The sequence below is a fragment of the Podarcis erhardii genome (assembly GCF_964252035.2).
Source record: "Podarcis erhardii genome assembly, chromosome: 10".
NCBI lineage: Eukaryota > Metazoa > Chordata > Lepidosauria > Squamata > Lacertidae > Podarcis > Podarcis erhardii.
Genome location: NC_138500.1, coordinates 2,406,629 through 2,426,792, shown reverse-complemented (window position 1 = coordinate 2,426,792; position 20,164 = coordinate 2,406,629). Strand labels below are relative to the sequence as shown.

The 20,164-nt window shown below is 49.7% G+C and overlaps 1 protein-coding gene and 1 long non-coding RNA gene across 2 annotated transcripts in view; one reads left to right on the top strand and one right to left on the bottom strand.

Annotated features, from left to right (window-relative positions):
• Positions 1–20,164, bottom strand: part of LOC309352066 — a 96,845-nt gene that overhangs the window by 18,517 nt on the left and 58,164 nt on the right. The window lies entirely within an intron of this gene.
• Positions 156–18,434, top strand: CHKB (choline kinase beta). Its single transcript, XM_081880113.1, has 11 exons — positions 156–379; positions 3,735–3,843; positions 5,515–5,628; positions 7,030–7,163; positions 8,605–8,709; positions 9,478–9,536; positions 10,830–10,917; positions 11,998–12,106; positions 14,947–15,053; positions 16,724–16,805; positions 17,016–18,434. Exons 1-11 carry the CDS (start codon positions 201–203, stop codon positions 17,070–17,072), a joined length of 1,143 nt encoding a protein of 380 aa, XP_081736239.1. The 5' UTR covers positions 156–200; the 3' UTR covers positions 17,073–18,434.

The following is a 20,164-nucleotide window of genomic DNA, read 5'->3' as shown; positions in this document are numbered from 1 at the left end:
GGCCAATCAAAGCCGGAGCCAAGGAGGACGCGCGGCGAATGAGAGCGAAAGGGGCCGTCCAAGCGACGGAGAGGCGATTGGGCGGGCCGGGGCCCGGTGGGTGGGGCGAAGGCCCGGCGCGTCCGCCATTGGCCGAGGCGCTGAGGCGAGCGGCGCTCTGATTGGCGGGCTCCGGCCAGCGCAGGCGAGCGGGCCGCGGGATGGAGTCGCCTGAGGGAAACGGGTCCGGAGGGGACTTCGCCGTGCCCAGCTCGCCCCGGGGCTCCCCGGCCGTGCCCGGGCCCACGCGCCTCCGCGCCTTCCTCTGGTGCCGGGAGTTCCTGGCCGGCGCTTGGCGCTGCCTGGCGGCGCCCGAAGACCTCGGCGTCGTCCCCGTCAGGTGAGCCCCGCCCCCACCGCCGTAATGCGACGAAGAGCCGCGCGGCCGCGCCGGGTGACGTCAGCCTCTCTCCACTCGCCGCGTCTGCCGTAGAGCGTCGAATAGCGGCGCACCGGCTTTCCAGCTCTGGGCTTCAGAAAAGAGCCCCGAGGAGGGAGCGGGGTTCGAATCTCGCCCGTGAACAAACCTCCCAGGGTTGCTATATTTGTGTGTGTGGGGGGGGGTGAAATGGGGCTAGAACCTCAGGCTGGCCAACCTCGCAGGGTTGGCGTGGGGGTGAAATGGGCAGTGCGGCGCAGTGGTTAGAGCGCTGGACCAGGGCCTGGGAGGCAGCTGGGCTTGATGCCATGAACCTTGGGGGCCAGGCACCACTTCTCCCAGCCTAGCCTACCTGGAAGGGTTGGCGTGGGGTGAAATGGGGAGGAGAGGCAGTGCGGCGCAGTGGTTAGAGCGCTGGGCCAGGACCTGGGAGAAAGTGGGGCTTGATGCCATGAACCTTTGGAGCCAGGCACCACTTCTCCCCTGCAACTCTGCCATGAAGCTCCCTGTGAGGGCCAGTCGCTGTCTTCCGTCAGCCTAACCTACCTCACAGGGTTGTCGTGTGGTTTCGCAAGCTTGCTTCCCCCTGCTCAGGTGAGTCGGACCCCGCCAGTGGCTTCAAGTTCCAAGAAACGAGACCCTGACTAAATACACCTGGAAGAAGAATACACCTTGTGCTGGCGAGAGCTGTTCGGAAGTGGGATCTCGCTGGAGGTTTTTTAAGCGGAGGTTGGGTGGCTGATCTGCCAGGGATTCTCTGATCTGATCTGCCAGATATTTGAAGCCGTAGGTCCTTGCAATTACGCCCCTGTATGTAGAGAGAGATATAAATCCCTCTGGCCTGCTTCTTTAATGTTTTAATGTTGTATTTTAATCTTGTTTTTTAAGTTGTATTTGAATCAGCTTGTTTTTATTATCTGTTGTTAGCCGCCCTGAGCCCGGTCTTGGCTGCGGAGGGCGGGGTATTTATTTATTATTATAAATTATTATAAATTTATTATTATTATATTATTCTTATTATTTGCTTCGTCTGCTGCTGCTTTTGCAGCTGGACAGCTCAGCTCTCCGGAAAATGACTCACTTCTTCCTTGCAGCTCTGCGCCTTTCCTGCCCCCAGAGGAGGAGGGGTGTGGGTCAATTGTTCCTTTCTGCTGTGGGATGTGCCACAGCAGGCCTATGGGTCACTGTCTCCTTCACAAGGCATTCCAGGAACGCTCCCCACACTGCCAGAGCCCTGCCCAGCACAGAGCATGGCTGGGCAGAGGCTGGGGTGGGAGCTGCCGGTGAGATTGGAAAACAACAGGGCAGTGAAGGAGGGCAGAATATCTTCTGGGGAGTAGCTAAAATTGGCATTTTGTTTTTGTTTTTTTTAAAATAATATTTATTAAAGTTTTAAATGTTACAAAAAGAGAAAGAAATAATTCCAAGTTAAACAAAAACATAACAACACATCACAATAAAAAAGAAGAGAATAGAAAAGAAAAAAAATAATAAAAACAGAAAAATAGAAACAATTAAAAAACACAACGAACCTTCCCATAACTTATCTTTCATTTAATTGTTTCCTTGACCTCCTCGCACCTCCCTTTTTTTGTATTCTAGTTCGGTTAGCTACTTCAGCAAATTCTTTCCATCTTTCCCAATTTTTATCCTATAATTTATCTTAATGTAACTTTATCAAGGATGCAGGTGGCGCTGTGGGTAAAAGTCTCAGCGCCTAGGACTTGCCGATCGAAAGGTCGGCGGTTCGAATCCCCGCGGCGGGGTGCGCTCCCGTCGCTCGGTCCCAGCGCCTGCCAACCTAGCAGTTCGAAAGCACCTCCGGGTGCAAGTAGATAAATAGGGACCGCTTACTGGCGGGAAGGTAAACGGCGTTTCCGTGTGCTGCAGCTTCGTCATGCTGGCCACGTGACCCGGAAGTGTCTGCGGACAGCGCTGGCTCCCAGCCTCTAGAGTGAGATGAGCGCACAACCCTAGAGTCTGGCAAGACTGGCCCGTGCGGGCAGGGGTACCTTTACCTTTACCTTAATGTAACTTTACCTTTCCTCCTTTCATCCATTAACAATCTATTTTTACTTAATCCTTTATAATATTTCCGCTAAAGCCACATAACTTCATTCCAGCCTCCTTCTAACATTCCTTAATTTTACAATGTTTCTGTAAATAAACTTTAAATTTCTTCCAATCTTCTTCCACCAACTCTTCACCTTGGTCTCAGATTCTGCCAGTCATTTCCGCCAGTTCCATGTAGTCCATCACCTTCATCTGCCATTCTTCCCGGGTGGGTAGATCTTGTGTCTTCCAGTACTTTGCAATAAGTATTCTTGCTGCTGTTGTGGCGTACATAAAGAAAGTTCTATCCTTCTTTGGCACCAATTGGCCGACCATGCCCAGGAGAAAGGCCTCTGGTTTTGTTGGCATTTTGTTGCCCGCACAGTGGAGACAACTTTTCCTTTTATTTTATTTTATTAACATATAAAACACATACATATACATTTACACAACACACGTACACAACACACTACCTAATTTTCATAGCATAAAACATAAGGATCTGAGCCCAGGAGCAAATCTTCCCTAATGCGTCTTCCAGCAACTGGGATTGAGAGGCAGTGCTGAGCCATTGTGTCAAGCAGCCACTGGTAATGTTCTCCCAGTGCCCTAGCCGCAACTGGGGTAGTCTAGCTTGCAGCTTTCATTTTTTTTATATACAGTGGATGCATCTGTGCATGTGCGGTTTGCCATTTGGCATTTCTGCGCATGCGCAAAGCGCGATTTAGTGCTTCTGTGCATGCACGACCGCCGAAACCCGGAAGTAACCCGTTCTGGTACGTCCGGGTTTCGGCAGTCCGCAACCCGAAAAAATGCAACCTCAAGCGTCTGTAACCCGAGGTATGAACTGTATCTGACTTTTAGAAGACATCTGAAGGCAGCCCTGTTTAGGGAAGTTTTTAATGACTGATGTTTTATTGTGTTTTTAATCTTCTGTTAGGAGCTGCCCAGAGTGGCTGGAGAGGTCTGGCCAGATGGGCGCAAGGTAGAAGTAATAAATTACTACTACAGGTTTTCTGTTGGGGCATCGGCTTGGCCCTTGTGAGAGCAGGATGCTTGCCTAGGTGGGCAATTGGCCTGATCCAGGAATCTCTTCTTGCATTATTAAAGTCTGAGCATTCGCACACAGACACTTGGGATGGGGGGTGTTTGGCATCCTGCCTGGAGGCTCTTTCTCCCTGCCAGTTCTGCTGTTCTTCCATCTCCACCTACGCTCCCCCATTTCTGATTCTTCCTCCCCTCCTGGGTTGTGCTTTCTCCACAGCGGGGGGCTGAGCAACCTCCTCTACAAGTGCACCCTCCCGGATCACATTGTGACCGCGGAAGATGAGCCACGCCAAGTTCTCCTGCGTATCTACGGAGTCATCCTCCAGGTGAGATCTTCTGGTCCCCGACCCCTTGGCATGGCCTTCTCTGTGCTGGCTCCCCAAGGGCTGAAGAGGAACCGATGTAGCGCTGACAGCACCTTGCGGGAAACTTTAGTCAAGAGCAGAGAGGTGTCTAAATGCAGCCCTGCCCCTCATTTGAAGATCCAGCAAGAATTGGGGCTCTCGTCTGCAATTTGCACTCTACCCCAGATGGCGTCTTGTGCGGATACTGGCCCTCTTCTGCTTTTTACCACTGTCTCTTGAGGGCAGCCTGGGTGGGGGGGTCTAGATCCTCTTCCTGTTCTGCTTGCAAAGGAGCAGCTCTCCTGGTTAGCATAAAGAGCAGAAGTTGAAGCTTGTTCAGGGATTGGGGATGCCTCCCACAAGAGCAGTGTTAAATTAGCCAGTCACCAGGCGCATTTTGCAACTGCGACCACATGGGAATCTCTTTATATGCCTGGTAGGTGACTAAGGAAAGAAAAATGTCACTTAGAGAAGGATCTGAAATATTTCCCTTGAAGCTTAAACCTTGGGTTATGACGGGAATCCGTTCCAGAGGCCCCACCGCAACCCAAAAGTGACGCAACCCAAAGCATCGCGTTTGCGCACATGCAATATTGCGCTTCTGTGCGAACAACGTGAACCTAGAAGTAACCTGTTGCAGTGCTTCCAGGTTTGTGCCAGTCTTTTAGAAGACACCTGAAGGCAGCCCTCCTTAGGGAAGCTTTTAATGTTTGATGCATTACAGTATTTTAATATTTTGTTGGAAGCCGCCCAGAGTGGCTGGGTAAGCCCAGCTAGATGGGCGGGGTATAAATAATAAATTATTGCTGTTGTTGTTGTTGTTGTTGTTGTTGTTGTTGTTGTTGTTGTTGTTATCAAGCTGAGGGTGACGTAAGCTGGACGCAATGTAACCCGAGGCTCCACTGTTTTCTGGATTTTTTTAATTTGATTTTTTGAGGTGTTGTAAACCGCTCTGAGGTTTTTTCTTTAACATATAAAATAATGAAAACAACAACAACAACAACAACAACAACAACAACAACAACAACAACAATAAAATAACTCAAAAAGGCACCTAGACATTCCATTGTGGCGACCATAACCCAGGTTTAAAGTGCTATTTGGTGATTAGATTATAATGGCTGCCAACCTAGGTGGATTTTGAAGAGGATTAGATGAATTCCTGGAGGAGGAGAGGGCTATTATTGGCTACCAGCCAGGATGGCTCTGTTATGCCATCCACAGTTGGAGGCAGGAATGCTTCTGAATCCCAGTTACTTGAAACCACAGGAATGAAAAGTGCTGCTCTGGTGCTTGAATCCGGCTTGCAGGTTTTCCCAAAGAGGCATCTGGTCAGCCACTGTGAGAACAGGATACTGGACTCGATGGGCCGTTGGCAGGCTCTTCTTCTCTTCTTAGGCCACTTCAGGGTCTTGTTTGTGGCCAGCCTGATCTCGAATCCTTTTTGCCTTCTCTGTCCCTCTGGGGCCAGGGTTTTGAGGCCCCACAATTCTGCTGCCTTCCCTGCTGAAGCCGTTTGACTGTCACGGTCCCTTCCAACTCTACAATTCTATGATTTGCACGTCTTTCTCTGCCAGGGCTGTGCAACACCCTCTCTCTTTGGGGGGGGGGCAAGGGCAGAATCTGACCCCATCACCTTTCTCTCTCCTGCAGGGGGTTGACTCGCTGGTTCTCGAGAGCGTCATGTTTGCCATCCTGGCTGAGCGGATGCTGGGACCGCGACTCTACGGCATCTTCCCCCAGGGGCGCCTGGAGGAATATATCCCGGTGGGTTGTTGACTGTGCCCTGGATCAGTGGTTCATGGGGTGGGCGGGACTACCTGAGGGGCTGGCAGAAGGAATATGGGAGGTGTAAATGACTTTCAGACTTGGAAAAGCTGGCTCAAGTTCATCAGGTTTGTTGGAATTAATTAAACTAAATCAGGCTTCCTCAAACTCGGCCCTCCAGTTGTTTTTGGTCTACAACTCCCATAATCCCTAGCTAGCAGGACCAGTGGTCAGGGATGATGGGAATTGTAGTCTCAAAACATCTGGAGGGCCGAGTTTGAGGAAACCTGAACTAAATAGTTTTAATTGGGCTTTGAATAAATGCAATTAATTGTTTCCACTTTGAATTTAATAATAATAATAATAATAATAATAATAATAATAATAATAATAATATTTATATCCTGCCCTCCCCAGCCAAAGCCGGGCTCAGAGCAGCTAACAACAGTAAAAATAACACAGTTTACATAAAATCACAATCAATTAATTGAAATACATTCTAAAATCAATTCAGAATCAAATTAATGGCAACCATTGGGCTAGAGTTCTATGAGGATTACAGAAGGAGGGGGTCAGACTGTGTCTTGGCCAAAGGCCTGGTGGAACAGCTCCATCTTGCAGGCCCTGTGGAAAGATGTCAAGTCCCGCAGGGCCCTAGTCTCTTGTTCCACCAGATTGGAGCCACAGCCGAAAAAGCCCTGGCTCTAGTTGAGGCCAGCCTAAGCTCCCTGTGGCCCGGGACCTCCAAGATGTTTTTGTTTGAAGACTGTAAGGTCCTCCATGGGACATACTAGGAGAGGCAGTCCTGTAGGTACGAGGGTCCTAGGCTGTATAGGGCTTTAAAGGTTAAAACCAGCACCTTAAACCTGATCCTGTACTCCAGTGTTTCCCAACCTTGGGCCTCCAGCTGTTTTTGGACTACAACTCCCATCAACCTTAGCTAGTAAGACCAGTGGTCAGGGATGATGGGAATTGTGGTCCGAAAACAGGGAGCCAGTGTCATATTATCGTCCTTAATGGGTTGTACAAGCTGCTATTCTGAGTAATGCTTTGTACAAGTTGGCTGTCCAGTGTTCTCATCACAGAGGCCCTGTGAGGTAGGCTGGTCCGCTTGTGGATGTTGCCAACATACAGACATTGGAACCTGGATCGGAGCCAATGCCCTCCTTCATTTTCTGGCAGTGGTTTAGTGGCCCCAGACACGCACACCCAACTTTCCTCCCACCTGTGATACGGACTCTCAATAGATGCTTTCTTGCCTGCTGTTTCTGCGCTCTGTTGCGCAGGGGTCCCCACACCTCTGGGGCAGGTGTCCACGGAGCTATTGCCCGCAGAGGGAATTGGCTTCCGTCGGGCGGGAGAGGAAGAGGCTCTCATGCCGCCCATGTCTCTTCCCCGCAGAGCCGGCGCCTGACCACGGAGGACTTGCCCGACCCCAGCATCTCGGGGGAGATCGCCACGAAGATGGCTCGCTTCCACGAGATGGTGATGCCCTTCAATAAGCAGCCCAAGTGGATGTTCGGGACGATGGAGAAGTAAGGCTCCTTGTGCTTTTGAAAGCTGCAGGCTAGAAAACCAGAATCCTTTCTCCTAGGTATCATGTCAGAGGAAATAAAAAGAACGGTCAGACCAATATTTTATGTATGCAACTACTGCGGCAGGGTTATTGATTGCCAAGAATTGGAAAAGCAGCAGCGTCCCGACTAAAACAGGTTATCTAAAATGATGGAATACTTCCTTTTTGCCGAACTAACAGGGAGGATAAGAGGAGATATGGTACAAAAAGTGAATAAGGAGTGGGCTATCTTTAAGGAATACATCAACATTTATGTGGGAAAAGTAGAATTTCTGACAGATATTGTGTGAATCCAGAAAATGATTAGAGTGAAAGGAAAGGAAAGTCAAGACAGACAGAAGAAGAGATTAAAGAAATAACGAAATGCGTTTAGGCTACTTGGAAAAGTAAAGTAATGTAACAAGAACACTAGACGTCAAGTCACTTGGTGGGTGTCCGTGTGGGGTAGGTGTGTAGGTATGTTGATATGTACAGTATAAAAGGTAAAGGGACCCCTGACCATTAGGTCCAGTCGTGGCCGACTCTGGGGTTGCGGCGCTCATCTCGCTTTACTGGCCGAGGGAGCCGGCATACAGCTTCCGGGTCATGTGGCCAGCATGACTGAGCCGCTTCTGGCGAACCAGAGCAGCGCACGGGAACGCCGTTTACCTTCCCGCCGGAGTGGTACCTATTTATCTACTTGCGCTCTGACGTGTTTTCCAACTGCTAGGTTGGCAGGAAAGTACAGTATAGGTAGGTAATATATAGAGTAATGTAGGTATGTTTTATGTTATGAAAAGAAGGTAGTGTGTTGTGTACGTGTATTGTGTAAATGTATACGTTTGTGTTTTATATGTTAATAAAAATGTTAAATGTATATATACAGTGATACCTCAGGTTAAGAACTTAATTAGTTCTGAAGGTCCGTTCTTAACCTGAAACTGTTCTTAACCTGAAGCACCACTTTAGCTAATAGGGTCTCTTCTGCCACCGTGCCACCGGAGCACAATTTCTGTTCTCATCTTGAAGCAAAGTTCTTAACCCGAGGTAATATTTCTGGGTTAGCGGAGTCTATAACTTGAAGCATCTGTAACCTGAAGCGTCTGTAACCTGAGGTACCACTGTATATATAAAAAGAAAGAAGGCCCAGCTGGAGGCAACGAGGTCATCCCCGCATCTGGAGCCAGGGCAGGCTCAGGCCCCTGACTCGGCCCAGCTGGTGCTTGTTGCAGAGGAACCTGTGCAGACTGGGGCTCTTTAGAATCAGGCCCCAGACTCGGTTCAGATGCTGCCTGAGGCAAAGGATCCGGTGCGGACTGAGACGCCTCTGGTCCCGAGTCCATCACAGGCCATCACAGCCTGTTGGGTTGTGGCTGGAGAAAGCCAGTGACTGACCGATTCTCCTTTCCCCCTGTTGGCAGGTACCTGAGGCAGATCTCTGATCTGACCTTCCCCCAGGAAGCCCAGCTGCAGAAGCTCAACAAGCTCAAGGCATACAACTTGGAAGCGGAAATGCGCAGCCTCAGGTGAGCGGGCGGCAGAGAGGCACAGGATCAGGGTCCTTGGACCAGTGCTGTGCCCCCTGGCAGAACTAGCAAGTCCATGGTGGGATGCCTTGCCCCTTGCTGTCCGTCACGCGCCCCCTGCCAAGGCAGGGTCCATAGCTCTAAGTGGCAGCGCAGGTCCCTTGCCTGCCTCAGCCCCTCTGCTGCCAGAAGGCTTTGGGGCAGCCGTGGGGGGTGGACTCCAACTCCAGAGGAAATGGACCAGTTGTTGGACTTGTCTGAAGCAGCGTCATGCCTTTAGCCTCTGGCTGCAAGAGGCAACCGGCCTCGAAACAGGGAAGATGCATTTCTGGCCAAGATAATCACAGAATTGTAGAGACAGATGGTATCTCCAAGGGCCGTCTAGACCAACTCCCTGTAATGCAGGAAACACAGCAAAAGACAGCCATCCAACCTCTGTTTAAAAAACCTCCAGCAAAGGAGATTCCAACCACCTTCCAAGGTTGTCCATTCCATGGCTCTTGCCATCAGAAAGTTATTCCAAAAGTTGAGCTTCTTTGTCATTTGAATCTATTGGTTCGGGTTGAATCCTGCTTTCTGGAGCAGGAGAAAACTCCCTCTTGTCTCCCATGAATTGATGGGGTGGATATTTTCTTTGTTTTCTTTTCGGGGGCCCTTTCCCTCTGCAAATATGCTCTGTTTCAGGGTGGGGGGTTCCCCTGTGCAAAGCAAACACCCTCCTCGTTCTTCCAACTCTCTTTCCTCTCTCTCTCTCCCCTGGAATTTCAGGGAGCTGCTGGAGTCCACCCCGTCCCCCGTGGTCTTCTGCCACAACGACGTGCAAGAAGGTGAGGACACTGAAGCGGGGAAGGGAAGCTGGGGTGGTGGTGTGATCTTTCCCCCAGGTTCTGGCCAGGGGCCTGTGAATATTGGGTGGCGCTCAGTCCCACTCCCCACCCCCTGAATGATGCTGAGATGGCTTCTTTGGAGCAGAGCGGGGCAAGGCACACCTTCTGCTATGAGAGCAACCAGTGCCTGCAGCCACCCTGAACGGAAGGCCATATACGAAGAGCCTTGCAGCTGGATCAGACCCAAAGGGCCCATTGAGGCCAGTTCTGGGAGCAGAACCTGAGTTCCACCGGGCTCTCTCCACCTGTGATTCCCAGAAACCAGTATCCAGAGGAATACTGAAAGATCCTGTTCCCTCATATGAACCTGACTGGGCTCTGAGAGCTCCAGAGGAGGCCCTTTTTTCGTTCCTATCCCCCCTCACAGACATACTGGGTAGGGACGCAAGACAGGGCCTTATTGGTGGCAGCTCCCAGTCTTTGGATCTCCCTGCCTAGGGAAGCCAGACGGGCTCCCTCCTGGCTCTCCTTCCGCCAGCAGAGGAATACCTACAGCAGCAGATATAGAATCCCTATTCAGCAGATGAGTGCTGCCCTTGTTCCAACAGGCTTTGGGGAACTGGTTGCTTTTAACAAGAGGGCTGTTTTTCTTGGAATTATCTGTATGTTTTTGTAGATCACACAGAGGGAGACATACACTGTGCACAATTTTTGTTGGCATCCATCTGTCTCAGGGTACAGGGGCACTTTTGGGAGTGAAATCAAACCATTGGAGAAATACAGATGGCGATGGGAGAGAAATGTTTTGTTACACATATATATTACATGTAAAATTACCTATACCTACAAAATATGTATGCGTTTAACAGTTGCTTCCCCACAAGGTTCTGTTTCAACTGAGCTGCCTTGAGTTCTTGTCAGGGGGGAGGAGAAGGTGGGATATAAATAAATATAATTATAAAAAGAGAAGAAGAGTTTGGATCTGATATCCCCCTTTATCACTACCCAAAGGAGTCTCAAAGCGGCCAACATCTCCTTTCCCTTCCTCCCCCACAACAAACACTCTGTGAGTGGGGCTGAGAGATTTCAGAGAAGTGTGACTGGCCCAAGGTCACCCAGCAGCTGCATGTGGAGGAGCGGGGAATCGAACCCGGTCCACCAAATTATAAGTCCACCGCTCTTAACCACTACACTACGCTGCCCTTGACACTGGAGGGGCGTGGAGCGCATAGCTGCCATGGCGAGTGGCTGCTAATGACTTCTCCTCTTCCTCCTTCTCTCCCCACAACCCAGGGAACATCCTGCTCCTGGCTGGGCGTGAGTCTGCCGCCTCTGACCGCCTCATGCTGATCGACTTCGAGTACAGCAGCTACAACTACCGGTGAGCTTGGGGGTGAGGGCAGGCAGGGAAGCGGGCGGCAGACATCGGAACTTGGTCATTCTGGACTCACAGCTGTCCATGGAGGCGCAGGTCAATTCTGTGTCCAAGGCAGCTGTCTACCAGCTCCATCTGGTATGCAGGATGAGACCCTCCCTGCCTGCAGACTGTCTCGCCAGAGTGGTGCATGCTCTAGTCATCTCCCGCTTGGACTCCTGCAATTCGCTCTACGTGGGGCTACCTTTGAAGGTGACCCAGAAACTACAACTAATCCAGAATGCAGCAGCTAGACTGGTGACTGGGAGCGGCCGCCGAGTCCACATAACACCGGTCTTGAAAGACCTATGTTTCCGAGCACAATTCAAAGTGTTGGTGCTGACCTTTCAAGCCCTAAACGGCCTTGGTCCAGTATACCTGAAGGAGTGTCTCCATCTCCATCGTTCTGCCCGGACCCTGAGGTCCAGCGCCGAGGGTCTTCTGGTGGTTCCCTCCCTGCGAGAAGCCAAGTTACAGGGAACCAGGCAGAGGGCCTTCTCGGTGGTGGCACCTGCCCTGTGGAACGCCCTCCCACCAGATGTCAAAGAGAAAAATAACTACCAAACTTTTAGAAGACATCTGAAGGCAGCCCTGTTTAGGGAAGCTTTTAATGTTTAATAGGTTATTGTATTTTAGTGTTCTGTTGGAAGCCGCCCAGAGTGGCTGGGGAAACCCAGCCAGATGGGCGGGGTATAAATAATAAATTATTATTGTTGATGTTATTATTGGTGGCAAGAGGTCAGGCAATGACCGCAGGGGCAGTGACTCCTTAACCAGGCAAGCCTCTGGATTTCTTTGTGCTGAGGAAAAATGGGGGGGGGGGCAGGCCTGCTGCCCAACTACCGATGGGGCTTTTTCCCACCATGAAACTCTCAAAAGAGGTTTCATTCCAGTGAAGCCCGTTGGCAAGCGTCCCATGCCCCAGCCCTGCAGCAGGCCAACAGGAGGGACCTGCCCATATTGGAGGGGCGGGTGTGATCCTGGCTTGATTCTCAGCCACAGAGTCCAGTGGGCTGAGCTTCACCCTCCCTCCCTCTCTCCCTGCAGGGGCTTCGATATTGCCAATCACTTCTGCGAATGGGTGTACAACTACGCCCACGACCAGTGGCCTTTCTACAAAGCCAGCCCAGAAAACTACCCCAGCCGCCAGCAACAGGTAACGGCTGCCCTCTGCTTGCCACAAGGACGTGACGTCTCTCGCTTGAAGGAAGTGGCCGTTTCTCCGTTGACGGCCCATTTTTGTTTCTCGCCAAATTATTCCATGTTGGGGGCTTGCCGTTGCGCTGAAGCGTCCACAGCAAAAGGGAGAAGTAGAATGACACATGTGCGTTCATATAACATACAGCTGATGAATCACAGTTTGAGTAAATGTAGGTAGAAGGAGAATTAATATCAAGGCCAACAGGAAACCCTGGCTAAAAGCAGTTTGCAATAAGTCCTCTTAACATTCAGCTTCGCTGGCTGTGCATCACTTTTAGTGTTGTGAGAGAAGAGAGGAAACTTTTCTTTTTTCACTTTCTCCATGTCGTGCATAATTTTTATAAGCTTCTATCAGGTTGCCTCTCACTCGTCTTTTCTCTAAAGTCCCAAATACCTGATAATTTTGGCTGCCTTTACATCTCAAAAGTGGTTTGCAACAAGCATTTAGGTTCCCCCGTTACTGCATTTGAAAGCAGACGCCTGTGTTCTGTAGTTCCTGCAGGCTTTGCGCAGGGGGCAGGGGTGTTGATTTTTTATTGGCGTAGTTAGAAAGAAAGCATTATAATTGCTTTGTAAACCCATTTCTAACTTACGGGGGCCTGCCTTTGGGCTTCCAGAATAAATGCCAGTATATCAACAGCTGGGTCCTCTGAATATCACTGTCTCCCCCTTACATTTGCATAATTGTAATTGGCAGAAACCTCTTAGGCTCTTACACTAAGTTGCTGCTGGCTTGGCCAGCCTTTGGTGCCCGTTTGACTTAGCAGCTGACTCTGTGCGTTTGGAACTGGTCAGTTGAGTAGCCTTAATGCTTCTGGAGGCTGAAGGCTCAGGGAGGCTGGAGGGCAGGGGGTCTCTCAGAAGCCCCTGCCCAGAGCAGCAAGACGACAGGAATTTTTATTTGAACATTGATTCCTGCCTCCCTCATCTGTCACAGTTCTTTCCAAAGCACACTAAACTCCACTAAAATACAGAGGCAGAGTTTTGGAAGATTCGGAACAAGGCTGTCAATTTTGTCATGCAGTTATACAGTGGTATCTCGGGTTACAGAATGACACAATTGGAAACTCTATATCTCTATATTGGACAAACAGGCCAGACCTTACGCCAAAGAATAAACGGACATAAATCGGACATCAGGAATCACAAGACAGAGAAACCAGTAGGAGAACACTTCAATCTCCCAGGACATTCTATACAAGATCTCAAAGTAGCTGTTTTACTACAAAGGAATTTCAGAAATAGACTGGAAAGAGAAGCTGCTGAATTACAACTTATCACCAAACTTAAAACCATGGAGAAACCTGGTCTGAACAAAGACCTTGGATTCTTATCTCATTATACATGACAAAGCCATTTTTCACCTTTTCACCCCTTGCTTTTTCCTGTAAGACCTATTGCAGTCATTAAGAGTCATCAACAGGCTCATCACAGCTATCTGCCAATCACCCATTCCCACCACCCTTCTGAGTAATACCCCTCCCCACCTTCTCACTATATAGAAGGGTCTGGAAACTTCTGTTTCAGTATATCTGAAGAAGTGTGCATGCACACGAAAGCTCATACCAAGAACTGACTTAGTTGGTCTTTAAGGTGCTACTGGAAGGAATTTGTTTTGTTTTGACTATGGCAGACCAACACGGCTACCTATCTGTAACTGGAACAATTGGAAACTGTGAGAGTCCCTGACTTGGAAACAATTCAGCAGGAATAGTACCTCGAGTTAAGAACTTTACTTCAGTATGAGAACAGAAATTGCCTGGTGGCAGCGGGAGGCCCCATTAGCTAAAGTAGTGCTTCCGGTTCAGAACAGTTTCAGGTTAAGAATGGACCTCTGGAACGAATTAAGTTCTTAAACCGAGGTACCACTGTACAAAATTTTGGTACAACCACATTCTGGTTGCTTCACCTCAAAAAGCATATTGCAGAGTTTGGAAAAGTTTAGGAAAGGGGATGGCACAATGACCTTACAAAGATAGATTGCAATGTCTGCGACCTTTTAGTTCAGAGAGAAGGTGGGAAAGAGGCAACACATTAGAAGTTTATAAAATGATGCGCAGCACGCAAAAAGTGGGTAGAGAAAAGGTCTTTCTCTCTCTTGTCAGACCAGAACTTGTGGACATCCGATGAAGTTGGGTGATGGAAGATTCAGGGCAGAGAAAAGGAAGTCCTCCACGCATAGTTGAACTATGGAACTCACTGCCACAGGAGGCAGCGAGGGCCACCAATTTGGAAGGCTTTCAAAGAGGATTGGGCAAATTCAAGGAGGAGCAGAGGGCTTTTGAGGGTTCCTAGGCAGGATAGCTATGCTGTGTCTCCAAGGCAGCAATCCTTCTCAATCCCAGATGCTGGGAACCACAGGAGGGTAGAGTTGCTCTTGTGCCCAAATCCTGCTTTCAGATTTTCACGCAGGCATCTGATTGTGCCACCGTGGGCAACTGGACTAGATGGGCCACTGGCCTGGTCTAGCAGCCTCTTCCGTTTCTCTGAGCTGCCTTTCAGCTTCACCGAAAAGCAATAAATCGTCTTTTTTTATTTAAAGGGAAATATTTATTGAGGAGAAACAGCTGTAGGTCTCCGAAGAGCACAAGCTTTTTGGTTTCCAGTGTTGCCTTTTGAAAGCATGATGACCTGCCCTGGGACTTTGAGGTGGTTATAAATCAAATTAAGAGGATCAGTAATGAGCATGTTCGGGCAAGCAGGCCAGAGCAAGGTGAACTCGGAGAGTGGAGCAGCCTGCCCTGTGAGGACCCGGCTCTGTTCTCCCAACTCACCCTGAGGCTACTCTTTCCACAGCTGCATTTTATCCGCTGCTACCTGGAGGAGGCGGCTGGGAAGAAAGCTCGCCCGTCCCCGGAAGAGCAGGAGCGCCTCGAGGAGGAGATGCTTCTGGAGATCAGCCGGTCAGTGTCTGGGAACACAGGAAAGTCGCCTTGGGAATTAATAAATAATAGTAATAATATATATTTTTTATTTTTACCCTGCCCTTCCCGGTTCAGAAAACCGGGCTCAGGGAGGCTAATAACAAATTTAAAATACTTAATTGATGCAACAAAAAACCAGCATAAAATACAGTATAAAACGTGAATAACAATAAATTCAGAATTCAAAAATCAATTTAAAGAGAAAATCCATCCAATAAGCATTAGATGATCACCAGGGCTAGCTGGCTAAATTAGTCCTATTTGGGCCAGCGAGGAGACCAGGGGAGAATTAGCTGTGGGATCCCAGAGCGGGTAATCTTCATAAAAAGGGGAAGGGGGGAAGGAAGGGGAATAAAAGATCAGGCTAAGTTCAAATTGAAAGCCAGGCAGAATAGCTCTGTCTTACAGGCCCGATGGAAGGAGGTTAAATCCTGCATGGCCCTGGTCTCATGGGACAGAGCATTCCACCAGGTCGGAGCCATCACTGAGAAGGCCCTGGCCCTGTTGGAGGATAATCTAACTTCCTTAGGGCCCGGGACCACTAAACTATGGCTATTCATGGACCTTAAGGTCCTCTGCGGGGCAGACCAGGAGAGGCGGTCCTATAAATACGAGGGCCCTAAGCCACAAAGGGCTTTAAAGGTCAAATTCACTATTGCCTACAGTGGCAGAGAGAGGCAGTGTAGACAATGGAGACAATGGAGGAGTGTGCCTTTGAGATTGATCTGTATTATTTATCTATGCAATCAATCAATCAATCAATCAATCAATCAGAGGCTCTCCATGGTTTCGATCAGGGGCTCTGCCAGCCCTACCAGGAGCTGCCAGTAGGGGCAGGAATATTCCACATTCTTTTTCCCATTTGTGCCATTTGTATCTTGCCAAAGGGCTCAAGGTGGCACTCATGCTTCATTCTCTGCCCCTATTTTTAGATAATAGATAATTTATTACGGTTGGAGACCAGCTTATAAAACACACTTGGGGGTACAATCTCAGAAGGAAAACAAACATTTAAAACAATTACAGATAGGTAGCCGTGTTGGTCTGCCATAGTCAAAACAAAACAAAACAAAACAAATTCCTTCCAGTAGCACCTTAAAGACCAACTAAGTCAGTTCTTGGTATGAGCTTTCGTGTGCATGCACACTTCTTCAGATACATATTCTTCAGATATGTGTGTATCTGAAGAAGTGTGCATGCACACGAAAGCTCATACCAAGAACTGACTTAGTTGGTCTTTAAGGTGCTACTGGAAGGAATTTGTTTTATTTAAAACAATGTACAACAATAAATTTAAAATTTATAAATGCGATAAGCGTATAGACACTTAAAACTTTTAAGGTAAGCTACCGCAGAGAGGTGACCCAGAGTCACCCATGGAACCGAGTTTGGGGATTTTCTTAACAAACTAGTTTGGGTCGGGGGGTGGTCTGTACCTACAGATCTGTACACATAATCTGGCGATCATCCGGGTCGTCTTTTGATCTTTGCCTAACTGGAAACATGGATGCCCAGGGCAGCTGCTCCATCCCTGAGCCAGTACCCCTCCATATGATGGAGAGGGGCTGCTTTGGACCCCCATTGCCTCGCTTCCAGCTCCTCTTCCTCCTCCTTCCCTGACTCCTCTCCTCCCCATCTCTCTCTCCCAGATTTGCGATGGCCTCCCACTTCTTCTGGGGCTTGTGGTCTATCTTGCAGGCCAAGATCTCCACCATCGAGTTTGGCTACCTGGTGAGTCCTTGCATTGCTGACCCAGCAGGCTCTTCTCATGTGATGCTTTCAGCGAACTTCCAGTGGTTTGTGAAGGCAGAGGGATGCATTATGCAACAAGAGGATCCCTTTAGAACTGGGTGCTGGTGGCTTCTCATGTTCTGGGAAAGGTGGTGGAATGCCTGACCCTGACTCTGCCCTCCTCCTTCCTCCCCTCCTCTTACCTCCCAGGAATATGCCCAGTGCCGCTTCGAAGCCTACTTCCAGCAGAAATCTCTCTGCGAGTGACCTTTGCCCGTCCTGCCTCCGCGCCCAGGCTTCAGCCTGGCTGGCGCCATCGCGGGACCTGAACTCGAACTCCTGGACCTCAAGAGGCACTGTTGCCAGTGGACCAAAGCTCTCTCCCCGGACGCAGGAAGAGGGTTGGCTGGCCAGCTCTCGTTCCGCAGCGGCAAAAACTCTCTGGCTTCTGGCTGGGCTGGTTTGTAGCCGGGCAAGGGGGCCAAGGAGCCCCCGTGGGGTGGCAGCAGACCCGGAGGATGCCAGGCAGCTAAATGTAGCAGGCATGGCTTCCGGCAGGTGGTCACTCCATGATGGAGGTCCTTTGGGCATGGGGAGGGTGGGAAGAGGAGATCACTGCACTTTGGGACAGGGAGGGGATGTGTGAGCCGCCCCATGGCCCTCGCCTGCTTCCATTCCGCCTTCTGTTGCCCTCGGCCCTCCATGCCCTCTGCTGCCTCCACCACTGTGCCTTCCCTTGGCCATGCTCAGCCCTCTCCCCCAGAGATTTCTCTCCTGCCCCAGATCTATGCACAATATACCCCTCTCCTTCCCTTCTTAGCCCATCCCTTCCAGATCTTAGACTCCTCACGGGTCCTCCTGGTCTGCCTCAGTGCTAGCCACAGATGGCATGGGGGGGCTGCCTTTGGGGACAGAGACTGCACAACGGAAGGCCAAGGACTAGTGAGGCCCCCCACCCCCACTCCGGTGAGCCTTGGGGCAGAGGTAGAGGGTCTCTAGGCCTTACTTGCTGCTGCAGGGACCCCCAGCTCTGGCCGCCGTCTCCCATTACTGGATCGGTTCCCCCGTGCGGTTTCCCAAGGAGACGCCTTGGCCAGGACTGGGGAGGCAGCGGGAGGGCTTCGGAGGCAGGGCCAGAGGGCAAGGTTGCCCCAGAGGATCTGGGGGGGGGGGCAAGGTTTGCTCTGGAGGTCTTCCCTCCCCAGATGTAATCCCAGCCCACTTTGCCAGAGCCTCTCCGGAACGACAGGCAGTTGAGGCCAGGACTTGGGGGGCGGCTCCTGCCCCTTGCCCAGCAGCAGCACAAGCTTCTGGACCTGCTGGAGGGTCAGATTTTGCAGCGGAGGGGGCCTTCCACCTTGTTTCTTCCTTTCCCCGAGAATAGGTTTGCTTGCTGGGGGCGGTGGGAGATAAATGACACCTTTTAGTCTTTGTTAACTTGGTTGTATCTGCATTTCTATGAATGTCCAGCAGAGAGAGCCAGGGATGCGGTGGGCTCTCGGGCGCAAGCTAGCCTTTGGCAGGCTGCCTGCCCTTTCTCTCTCTGTTCTCAGGGCTTCTCTTCCGGCATCACTCATGATAACCATGGAATGTAATCTCTGCAATTGCCAATAAAAGCCTGGCACTCCATCCACTAGGATCCTCTGTGTGTGTGTCCCTGGCTTGATCACTTTGGGGTGTCTGCACCAGGGGAGGAGGTCGGATGTCTCTAGTCGTAGAATTGGTTGCAAGCCAGTTCCCCCAGAGGGAAGCCCCACAACAGGACCCAGAGCTCAATTGAAACTTTCCCTTCCACTTTAAACCACGTCGAAAGCTATCTCGTCCTGTTAGGTGTTCAGTGTATCCATTTGGATAATATATCTGGTCAGCATATGAGCAAAAGGGATTCCTGCCATACTGAGAATTTTAAAGAAGGCTGAAAGGAAGAATATATTAGGCCAGATGTAATATTCCCCCTAACTCCCAGTTAAGTGTAAAAAATATTGCTTCTGACTCTTCGGAATAAAGTTGGTCATCACACTTCTGTAGAAAGTTGTCTGCAGAATACAGGGCATCGTTTTAAATTCTTAGCAAAGGTAGAATTTTCACTTCTTTCTCTCCACTGTCTCAATAGGTTGCTTTTTCAATTGATCATGTATTTGTTTTTCCTCTGAAAAATCTGGCAACTGCATGGTACTGTTTATGCTGACAGTAAACAAATAGCTATAATTCTTTTTTTAAAATAAAAAGAAAGAAACTTCCCCCCCACTTGCTACCCCCAGCAACCAATATAATAGAATTGGGAGGGACCTCAAGGGTCATCTAGTCCAGCCCCCTGCAATGCAGGAATCTCAAGTAGATTCAACATGACAGATGGCCATCCAACGTCTGCTTAGAAACCTCCAAGGAAGGTCAGAAAGTCCTTCCTGGTGTTTAGTCGGAATCTCAACTCAGTCTCCTCTTCTCCAGGCCAAACATACCCAGCTCCTTCAAGCGCTCCTCATAGACCCTTGATCATTGTTACAGAAGAATCTAGGCGCGAGGCTGCTCAGCCACCCAGCTCGTCGGCCAGAGCCCGTAGGTCCCTGCGGAATAAAAGGAGGAGTCCGGTCACCAACCGGAGCAAATAGCTGTAGACCAAAGTTTATTGTGCAACAGGTCCAAAGAGGAATTGAACCCCGAGGATGGGGTGACAAGGACTTTTAAAAGTTTCTATCTTATTCCAGCATGCAGTTCATTGAGCATCATCACTACATTATCACTACATCAGAAAAGGGGAGGGTTATACATGATTCACATAGGAGGAATGTGTCAGGGGAACAGGCAAATACAGGATATGTATTGGGAAGTACATTCTAAGCACCTACTGTGAAAGAACAATAGAACTTTGGTTTGCATAGTCTGCCACCTGGGCAAGTCCGGAGGAGTGCCTTTGCCCAGCGATTGTCACAATCCTTTGCCCAGCGATTGTCACAAATGAGTACCTTCCTGTGAGCACGTGACCTCCCGCTTGAGGGATTGTGGCAGGACAGAGTGGTTTCCAGTCCTTGGCCAATGAAGCAAATTGGCGGTGGCATGAAGGAAACTGGCAAAGGAGTTGATTTTATATGATTTTTAAAACTAGGTAACTTCCCTGAGCTGTCAAGTCGAAAGGATACATTTATGCGTAATATTTGTAACATTTAAACGACCTTAAAATATCTGACTTCCCTTCTCGTTCCGTGGTTCATTTTGCATAGCATAAATCCCTGCATATTTTATATAAACGAAACCAGTCAGTATTCCATTACAGTCATACCTCGGGTTACAGCCGCTTCAGGTAGTGTCTTTTCGGGTTGTGGACTGCCAAAACCCAGAAGTACCGGAATGGGTTACTTTTG